The sequence below is a fragment of the Hakea prostrata genome, chromosome 10 (assembly GCF_041222555.1).
Source record: "Hakea prostrata isolate BN-2017 chromosome 10, UWA_Hpros_2, whole genome shotgun sequence".
NCBI lineage: Eukaryota > Viridiplantae > Streptophyta > Magnoliopsida > Proteales > Proteaceae > Hakea > Hakea prostrata.
Genome location: NC_142609.1, coordinates 4,745,752 through 4,756,135, shown reverse-complemented (window position 1 = coordinate 4,756,135; position 10,384 = coordinate 4,745,752). Strand labels below are relative to the sequence as shown.

Genomic DNA, 10,384 nt, shown 5'->3' with positions numbered 1-10,384 from the left:
CCAAAGTCTCTTTTCTTAACCTTCTTTTCCCTTCCCCCCTTCCCTTCCCATTCCTTCCATCCCATCTTAGAAATGTTTATTCTTGAGAACCATGTGAGAGAGAGAGAGAGAGAGAGAGGGCAGCTTGGAAGTCAAATTTCAACTTTTAGAGAGAGATAGAGAGATTTGAACTACTAGTGAAAATGACAAGTCTGATAATTGAGAAGAAACTAAAACATGTAACTTGAAAAATACACAAATAGGTAAGCTGGATTTGGGATCACAAAGTGGTCTAACTTTTAGCACTTTTAGCAGTGCAACTGCTCCACTTCCCAGCTTTGTCTGGGTGCAACCTTCTCATGCAGTGGTGTATACTCCTGAAAATAGCAATCAAAAGCACCAACAAATCATTCCCTGCCACTTTCCTGTTACTTTCTTTTGTTCCCAAATCCAGTAACATACAAACCTAGATTAAATCAATACATTATGTGTACCTGTAAGAGACTTAAATGGAAAGAGCTGTATTTACTTGAAAGAGAAACAAGAAGAAACTTGAATGCCTTCAACTTACTTCCATTTTCTTGATCAGTTCTTCTGCTGTATCTGCTGAGACTACAATTTGTCTGGCTGAATCCTCTATGAAACCTTCTTCTACTGCTTTATCAAAATGTTCGAGCAAGCTGTTATAATATCCACCAACATTCAACAAACCCACCTGTTTCAGATTTCAAATTAAAGAGGAGAAGCAGAAAGTGAAAACCCAGTAAACAGAAGAGGAAATTTATATGTTCTGAAGGTAAATCTTCTTACTGGTTTCTCATGAATGCCCAGTTGAGACCATGTTATCATCTCCAACAGTTCTTCCATGGTACCATAACCACCTAAACAGGTTTAAAGCTTTGTATATTCAGATAACAGGAAATATAAGCTTGCAACACTCTCCTTAAATGATTTTGGAAGTAGATAAATTATTGGGTTTGAGCAAACCAGGAAGAGCAATGAAAGCATCAGCTTGCTTTTCCATTTCTGATTTCCTTTCATGCATATCAGCAACTGGTTTCACTTCTCCAATGGTAACTCCTGATATCTGGAGATGTGTTTTGAGTTTCATTACTCCAAACACAAAAGAACCACAATTACTAAAACTAAGGAGAACAAACAAAAACCCAGAGAAAACATTACCTCTTGAGCCATAAGAGCTTTAGGAATGATTCTGAAACAAGAAAACAAAAAAGAAGAAGTTAAGCCTGCATTCTTTACTGAAATCTATACATTTGGAACCAAGATAAGAAAACCAAACCAGTAATGTGAAAGTAATACCCGAGAACATGACAACCACCATTAAAAACAGTTTGAGAAATTAAACCCATAAGACCTATACTTCCACCACCATAAATCAAATCAATTTTCCTTTGAACCTGAAGAGAGAAACAAGATCTATTAAAGGATGCATTAGAAATATTAGGAAAAAAAAAAAAAAAAAAAGATCACTGGTCATGTTCAAATTCCATATAGGTAATCTCTTTTTTGTTTACCAGCTCTTTTCCAAGTTCAAGAGTTGCATTACTGAAGGTAGAACTATTTCCAGCTCTACTCCCACAGAAGACACAAATCCTCTTGAATCTGCCTCTTCTCTCACTTCTTACAGGTATCTCTGCAGCTCCTTCCATCCTGGAATCCGAGATAGTACAAAAGAGAAGTGGAATGATATAAAAAAGGAATTGGGAAAGCAAAAGAGAAATAAGATGTGGTAAGATACATGCATGGAGAGGCATAGTCCGACATATATACTTGCCTTCAGTGGCTGGTCTTTAAACTAAATAGCTCCTTTTGTCTTCTTAAACAGAAAATACTTAATGTTGGAAAAGAGCCAAACAAAACACATCCCCGTCTCCCCTTTTAAGATCTTAACCAACCCACCAATTAGGTTTCTTTTTCTGTCTCAAATAATTTTAAAGGTGTACTATCTTGATTTTCATAGGAAACCCATACCTAATTAGCTATTGTTCACCATTGTGTCACATTCAATCAATGCTTTGCTTTTATCACTTTCTTCTATTAGTCCTTTCTTTTTTTCCCCTTTACTGCTAAGCTCCCCCTGGTTGCCTAAGTGCCTAACATAAACATAACACAAGCTTAAGTATTGTTATGCTTCTAGCTTAGAGGGGGGTGTAAGCTATGTGGAGACATATACTATCATATTAACCAAAGAATGGGTTATCCTCATTAACAAGTCAGTCATGGGATCATAGCCCTTCGATTTGAAAGTCTTTCTTGGATTCAATATCAAGATTGTTAAGGTTTTCATAGCCCTCAAAAGGATCCAGCTAACCCAACAAGTCACAATTTTTTTAATTGAGATGGAGGTGTTAGGAGGACTAACAAAACATGCAGTACAATGATGCCAAAGAACAGAAGAAAACATATATGTGCAACACAAGAACTTACATGGTTCACTTGAAGGTTATGTTCATGGTCAAGCTATGAGATGGTTTCACCATGAAAAAGACAGTATGATTGAGAGATATAATCTTCATTTAGGAATACAAGTAGATCACGGGTTAATGGATCAGTGGAGGGTTTCTAAGTTGACCTGGTCTTAAACATCCTTGTTTGAACTGTTAGTCTTGTGCTTTTTGCTGCCTCACAGCAGGATGAGCGTTCCTAGTCCTCTTGTTCTTCGGGTTTGGTACCCTAGTTGTTTCTATATGTTTCCACTTTTTTCTTGACAAATTATTATAAATTTCCAAAAAGGAAAGGAAGAAAGACAGAAGAGAGTTCACGGGTTCTTAGCTTACTTCTCTCCCATTTAAATGACTTATTTATTATGGGAACATGTCTTATATAAACTTGGAGCTCTAGCTAGTACTGTTTGACAATGAGTGCATGGTTGTAGATGGAAACTTGAAGAGTGGGGCTGATAGTTGACATAGGTAACCTTTTTCAATCAATAGGACCCATATCTAATACTTAAAGCACTTCCTTTATAGGACCAGTTCTTAGATTCTTGTGTTTATTAGATCTCTTTTCATGATGAGTCTTTCAATCTTTTCAAATCCCTCAAACACAATAGATATGTAACTCTCCTTGCCCGAAAAGAGGGGTTTAAAGAAAGAAAAAGAAAATTTGTCTTTGACAAGAACACACATAAAGACTATAAGGGACCAACTCTAATTGCATCTGATTCTAGTGTTGTGACAAGTTCTCTTCTCCAAAGTCAATCCTTTGACAACTGGCCAAGGGTTGTATTAATGTTGCTATTACAAATTTTCAAGTCATTAGATTGGTTAAATGAATGTAAGCTATATCATGCAAGTAGGGTTCCAGTAAAACCAGCACATAGTTTGGCGAAATAGTGAAATATCCTTTGGGAGTGGATATTGGTTACTTTGACTATAACAAATTTTTTGATTTGACAAAACAGAATAAATCTCAATACCTATATTTATGGGTAGCTATCATTTAAAATTTCTAACCTTGGGTGGGATTTGTTTCGTCCCCATACTGATTATTCAAGATTAATTTGTCGAATCTTAATTCTCCATTCACTAAGAATTCAAGGTGTAAGTTTGACCTCAATGGCCCAAACCGTCTTGAATCCTAATAAGACTTGTACTCAAGATTTTGGCATTAACGCAGATTACCATTGGGTCAAAGATGATTGTTTGGCCTAACCCAGCCAAGCAATACTTAACTTGAATTCAACAGTCAATTTAGCTCCATTCCAAACCCTGATTTTGTTTTATCCAATCTATGTTACTGAGATAATTTATTGTTATTTTAGATTGACTTGCAAAGATTTATTTTGATAGGTGGCCCAGATGATCTATTTTTTAAAATCCTCCATAAAAGTAGAGGGCTTGGGCAGCTGGGTCGATCTGTTACCTAATTGAAATTATATATTGTGTTCTCTTATGGAGTCATTGCAAAATTTGAGATTTTAATTTACCTTATGGTTTTGAATGAGAGCTTTTATATTGTTGTTTTGGCCGTCGGCTAAGAGATCTTCATTGTAATCTTATTCCAATGTGGTAAAATTTCTTCTTATGGACATAGAAAATTGTATTAATGTGTGAGCCACATTAGATATCTTCTTCTTCGAAGCATTGTATGGGTAATAACAATGCTTAATCCATATCACGTAGCCAACAACATATCCATTTTTCTGAGATCAAGGTCAGAACTTGGCTCATCAGGATTAATCATGGTTGGTTTCAAAGTTTTTAGTCTCGCTAGGCAAGACTTAGGATTTGGGTTTTGACTTCGCTAGGAACATTCAAGGTAGAATTAGGGTTTTGAAAAATCCATCCTTGTTGCATCCTAGTAAGGTTATGTTGTCAATTATCACCAAACAGTTCATGGCTTTGAAACTAACCAGAAGAGTGTTTTCAAGAAGATTGTGTCGGTGGGATAGCCACAGAAAGGTAAAGCTTTCACATTAGTTCTTCGATTCAGAGATTTGTCACAGATTAATCTTTGACTAACAACACAGAAGAATCATGGGATGCACAATGAAGCCTTGCTAATTGAGATTAGTAGATTGATTTTGAAGTTTAGTTAGAGGTATTCTGACTGTCGGTGATAATTAACCTAATATATCCAGCAACCTCCTTTTAGATATCTCAGATTGGGAAACCAAGCATTGGATTATCTTTGTCAAGAGAAGAACTGCTCAAGTCAATGACATTACAGGGTGGATCAAACAACTAGCTACCTAACCTGTTTCATAGGAGTCTCAAAGACCCACTAATCTCTCAAATTAGCTTCAAACAAACTGATTAAGGGAAGAATAAAAGTGCATGAATCTGGAGTAGTCTGGACTTCATGTTCAAATCCCAGCTAAGGTTTAACAGATTTGAATCACCTACTCCAATGGGAGAGAGGTCTTAGAGGTGAGACGACGACCACTACCTTGTATGTGGTGTAGAACTGTTGAAAGTTGGTTTAATGGTCAGATCTATGAAAAGATCTGAGATAAAAGATGCAACTACGTACGCTGCCAAAGGAAAAAATTTAAATGGTCAAAGGGAGAAAAGAAACAAAATGGATTTTTATATATACTTTTGGATAAAATGAGATATAAAAGACAAAGAAAATGGATTAAGTATATAGGCAATATTGTTTTAACGAACATCAAGAAATAAATAATAGAAGCCAAAATCGATGAAGGTGACTAAGACGGAGCCAAGATTTTTTTTGGAATAAGGAGCTTGTATTAAGAGAGTAACTAAATAAGAGGATTTCAATCTATAGTATGGTTTTCCAGCAATATCATTACAGACAATAATATCCAAACTAGGAGGTAACCCTCCGGGTCAAATTGTATCTCGCTAGAAGCTTTGAGAAACCTTGCCAATAAGTCTACTCATTGGTTCAACTCACGAACATGGTGTAAACTGAGGTAATCCCTACAACTCCGTTGAAGTGTGCGAATGTTATCAACCAAATAATCAACATACCAGGGAACTCTATGAGAACCCATGATCATAAGAGTGGCCTCGCGAGAATCAAAGCGGATTTGAAATCTTCGACCACCACTCGGTAAAGCACGTTCTAAACCTGCCTTTATGGCAATCAACTCCATAACTAATATTCGGTCCGCATGGATAGCACCGGCAATAGCAAAGATGACAAAACCATTGTAGTTCCGCCCCAAACAACCATAACCACCCAATCCTTCTCGCGCAGAGCCAAGATTAAAGGTCAGGGGCGTGGAATAATAAGTTTGGATTACTTTCTGGTCGGGTGAGCACTAACACATTTTCACTACATATATTTTGGGTCCATGTGGGACCTACTACTGAATTATTTTATTATATTCAGATGTGGGGCCCACAATAAAAATATAGGATTAATAGGAGTACTAAAATATAGATAATACAATTATAAGTAAATTATTAAAAAATTATTGAAATAAAGGACCAAGGGCTAAAATTGTATGATTAGATTTGTTACCAATTAAAAACTTTAAAAAAAAATGAAAAAGAAAATGATATGAGAAAAATTATGGGAGAAATTGTAAAAGAAGATATGTTTGAAGTCTATTATCTAAAAATGGGAAAACAATCAGTTTTTGTAAATTAAGTGGAAAAGATAGGTTTTCTAAAAAGAATAAGAGTCAGATTCTTTCAATTACTTTAACGCATAAATATAGGTGAAGTGTAAATACATCCTACCATTAAATATATTGAATTAAATCTGAACTGTTTTATGATTTTAATTCTATCAAATTTAATGGTAAGATTTTTAGGACTGTTCAGCCAAACAATTTACACAGTCGTTCAGCTAACACCTTCCCTTAATTTAATTACTTATTTGTTTTTTTTAGTAACAGTTTCTTTCATAATTAGTTCAATACAACTATCCAGATACACTATCTTAGAAAAAAAAATTTAATTCAATTAATTAATAATTAAATTGTAAAAACTTTCAATTAAGTCATTGTTTTCTAAAAAGAATAACAAGAAAAGAAATAGAGAGAGAAAGAAATATAAATTGAAAAATAAAGAGAGAATACCTATTACTTAAATAATTAGTTCAATACAATGTTAGAAAAAATAATTAGTTTAGCAATTAAATTAAGGGTAATTTTCATCTGGACCCCCTGAGGTTTGGTCCATGTCATTTTTAGTCCAAAAAAATGGACACTTTGCATATACCTCCCCTGAGGTATTCAATAAGATCAATTAAGGACAATTTGTGATTTTTATGACCAAAATACCCTCACATCTATTTTACCGTGAGATTTGTATATTTTTTTCACAATTAAATCAAACAGTGAAAATCAAAAGAGTGGGTACTGACACTTCCCATTCCCTCCAGTTGGCGGTTAGATTTTAGACACGTGGATCATTCCAATCGAATGAACATAAATCCATCTGAAAAAATAAACATTTATGAGTCCCCAATTCTCTCACATCTCCGTCATCTCTCCATTTCGGTCCGGCGTCCATCTTTGGCTTTTTTTCCTCTTCAACTCCGGCAGTCATCTCCAAGATTTTAAGTTGTTCATGTTCTTCCGTTGGGTTTCAGCCCTGCAAACAAAGATAACTTCTACGTTTCCAAAATTTTTGTTTGGTTTTTATTGGTAGAGATCTTCCAAAACTTATATGTTCCGATTTTAGTTATTCATTGTTCCTCTGTTTTGTTTCAACGCATCTTAAAGATCATCACTTCCAAATTTCTCTAAATTTTTTTTGTTTGGGTTACTCGTGTTATCTCGCAAAATTTATAGATTGTTTTGACATCATGATAGATTATTTAAAAATTTATGCAGTCGTTGGGTGTTCCTCTTAATAATTTCCTATTTGCTGAGTTGATTCTCTCACAACCCAGAAAATAAAAATGAAGGAAATCTTAGTTCTCTATCCAGCTGCTGGCCTTAGCACCTTGTTTCCCTGGTTGAACTGGGGAAGCTAATCACGCACCACCATGGCCAACGCTTCTCCGTCACAGTCCTCCTCCCCTCAGCCGAATCGTTCAATTTCGCCGCTGTTGATTCCTACATCGACTCTGTTTCTCAAACAGACCCTTCAATCATATTCCACAGCTTCCCTGCTCTTCCCCAACTTGAATCTTCCGTCTCCACGACTATGTTCCAAATCATTCGTCGCAACAATCCAAGCCTCCTCGAAAGCCTTCAAACCATCTCCAAGACTTCCTCCATTGCAGCAGTTGTGGTCGATTTCTTCTGCAACGTTGCCACTCCAATTATCGTTGACCTTAACATCCCTCTTTACAACTACATGCCAAGCGGTGCCTCTGGTCTCTCTGTGTTCCTTTACCTTCCAAAAATCCATAACCAGACAGAAAAGAGCCTCAAGGAACTTGGTAACACCGTTCTCAACATCCCGAGTTTGCCTCCAATTTGTGCTACTCAGATGCCGCAGGTCTTTCATGAACGGAACAATGAGTTTTACCCAGATATGTTGGAGGTAGCAATCAATCTCACCAATTCAAGAGGAATTATATCGAACACCTTCCAGGCACTGGAGCCAATAGTAATCGAGGCGGGCAAGAACAATCACCGGGGTTTTTCTGTATTGGACCATTAATTGCTGAAACCCAGTCCGGTATAATTTATTACTGGTTTTCCCCCTAACCTCTTGTATTTTTTATATCAGATTCTTGAGAGGCTTCACGAAAAAAAGCTAGGGATGACGCTGCTCAAGAAGAGGGAAAAAGCCAAAGATGACGCTGGACCGAAATGGAGACGATGACGGAGATGAGAGAGAATTGGGGACTCGGAAATGTTTATTTTTTCAGATGGATTTACGTTCATTCGATTGGAATGATCCACGTGTCTAAAATTTAACGGCCAACTAGAGGTAATGGGAAGTGTCAGTACCCACTCTTTTGATTTTCACCGTTGGATTTAATTGTGAAAAAAATATGCAAATCTCACGGTAAAATAGATGTGAGGGTATTTTGGTCATAAAAAACATAAATTGTCCTTAATTGATATTATTGAATACCTCAGGGGAGGTAGATGCAAAGTGTCCATTTTTTTGGACTAAAAATGACATGGACCAAACCTCAGGGGGGTCCAGATGAAAATTACCTTTGAATTAAAATAAAAAGAAGAAAAATCAATTGGTTTATGCCTTCTTGGTTTTCTAAGGTTTTCTAAAAAGAATATCAGAAAAGTAGAGAGAGAGAATACTTGATAATTGTGGAGATGATTTAGGAAAACTCCAACATCTGTTAGCTTTTCTAAATTTTTTTCAACTACCTAAGGTCCTGTTTGGTTACATGAGTCTGGAAATTTCAAATATCTAAAGATTCACGTTTTTATAGTAGGGATGAAATCTCTGGATTTCACCCCATACCCATAAATCTCGTTCATATTTTGTGTAAAAAGATGAATCTCTATATTTCATGAATCTAGAGATTTTCACAATCAAACGGGTATAAATCTCGCATTCATGAATTTAGAGGTTTCAATCTCAAATCTGTCCCAGCCCTCCTTTGTGAGGGTGTGGGAAGGAGAGAGAATAGGGAATAAGGAGACTGCGAATATATATGTAATATGAGAGATATAGGAAAATTTATGGATCTGGTCGGTTTCATTGGTTTAATTTTTGTTCCTTAAAGTAGGGGTTTTAATGTACCTTGATAATGTTTAGAGACATTTATCCCTCGTCTTTCCTTATTTTTTTTTTTTTTAATATTGGAAAGGGCACGAATAGTAGTATTTCACATGTGGAGTGAGAAAAATAAAGAAACAATAAAGGAAGTAATCAAATTTTGAAAAAGTGGGGGCCGGGCCAGCCTCTATGTGGCTCTACCTCTGAAAGTGACAAAGAAATTTAATGTGGTTCGCACCCATACATATGCTACGACCACATACAAGCTACCGACATCTTTCATCCCCCACATTTACTCACAATCAAGCTTTCATACACAGATCAACTTCAAATCAAATGGGAGTTTGGTTTGATAGCCCTATCACTATCTTCTGTCACTATATATTTAGGAAAAGTCCATCTTATTAGTATTCAGAGGTGATCTCACCTTCTAAATGTGTGATAGAAGAACCGTCAAGATAAGGTTATCCTCTAACCTCAATGGCAGAGGATCCTAATTCATCATAGATTGCCACTAATGCTGTATGGTTTTTCAAACTTATAGAAAGATCTCTATACAAAACCAATGTGTGATGTGACATCATTCACGAGATTCTTTATCATAAAGATAAGGACACACTTGTACTACCATGCCCAAAATAGTTTGCCTTTTTCAAAATCATTTCCATGGTAAAAGTCTCACTTACCATAAATTGGAAAGTACCAAATGACACTGAGAAAATTAACTTATTGAATTGTATAAAAATCCTTGATGGATATGTGTAAAGAAAAAAAATCCTCTGCTGTGCACAATCGTGTATTTTTATACCAAATAAAGCTGAGATTAAAAGTTTAATTTAAAATTTTAAAAATTCTCAATAGTGTACTTACTTTGTTTTCTCAGCCAATAATTTGGTATATATGTACACTACTATGCACAGCAGAGGATGTTTTTCCCATGTGTAAATATGAAAATTTTATATAATTATTGAAAGAGAACATTTAGAAATTTTGTATGATAGAAAGGCTGCTCAACAAAATATGAGCAGTATTTTCATTTAAATAAAACAACCAACGTCTAGAATTAGTTAGGAGTTACAATGTACAAATAGGAGAATTAGCTACAACGTTTATGAGAAATGAAGAAAATTTAAAAGTTCTCAAATTTAAATTTAAACTTAACGGATAGATCCTTAAATTGTTGAGTTTTAACTTAATTATCCTATCAATTACTTGAAGGGAAACTGATTTCAAGGATAACAAAAATAATTTCATGATTTTTTTTTGCAGCATTTCATCATATTTTACTTTTAATTGGCATTAGTCGTTCCCACCTCAAA

At 35.4% G+C, this 10,384-nt stretch overlaps 1 protein-coding gene across 1 annotated transcript; it reads right to left on the bottom strand.

The window, feature by feature from the left end:
- Positions 1 to 287: 287 nt before the first annotated feature.
- On the bottom strand, positions 288 to 1,649 carry LOC149001630 (cytokinin riboside 5'-monophosphate phosphoribohydrolase LOG1-like). Its single transcript, XM_089137107.1, has 7 exons — positions 1,515 to 1,649; positions 1,300 to 1,397; positions 1,162 to 1,192; positions 967 to 1,066; positions 790 to 860; positions 551 to 694; positions 288 to 356 (listed from the first exon to the last, which is right to left on the bottom strand). The coding sequence occupies exons 1-7, from the start codon at positions 1,647 to 1,649 to the stop codon at positions 288 to 290; spliced, it is 648 nt and encodes a 215-aa protein (XP_088993233.1).
- Positions 1,650 to 10,384: the final 8,735 nt, after the last annotated feature.

Excerpts from the sequence above, each read along its gene's own strand:
- LOC149001630 (XM_089137107.1), bottom strand. The coding sequence starts at position 1,649 with ATGGAAGGAGCTGCAGAGATACCTGTAAGAAGTGAGAGAAGAGGCAGA. Across the intron at positions 1,398-1,514 it reads TTGAACTTGGAAAAGAGCTG|GTTCAAAGGAAAATTGATTT; the intron begins GTAAACAAAAAA and ends TTCTCTCTTCAG. Across the intron at positions 357-550 it reads AACTGATCAAGAAAATGGAA|GAGTATACACCACTGCATGA; the intron begins GTAAGTTGAAGG and ends TGCTATTTTCAG.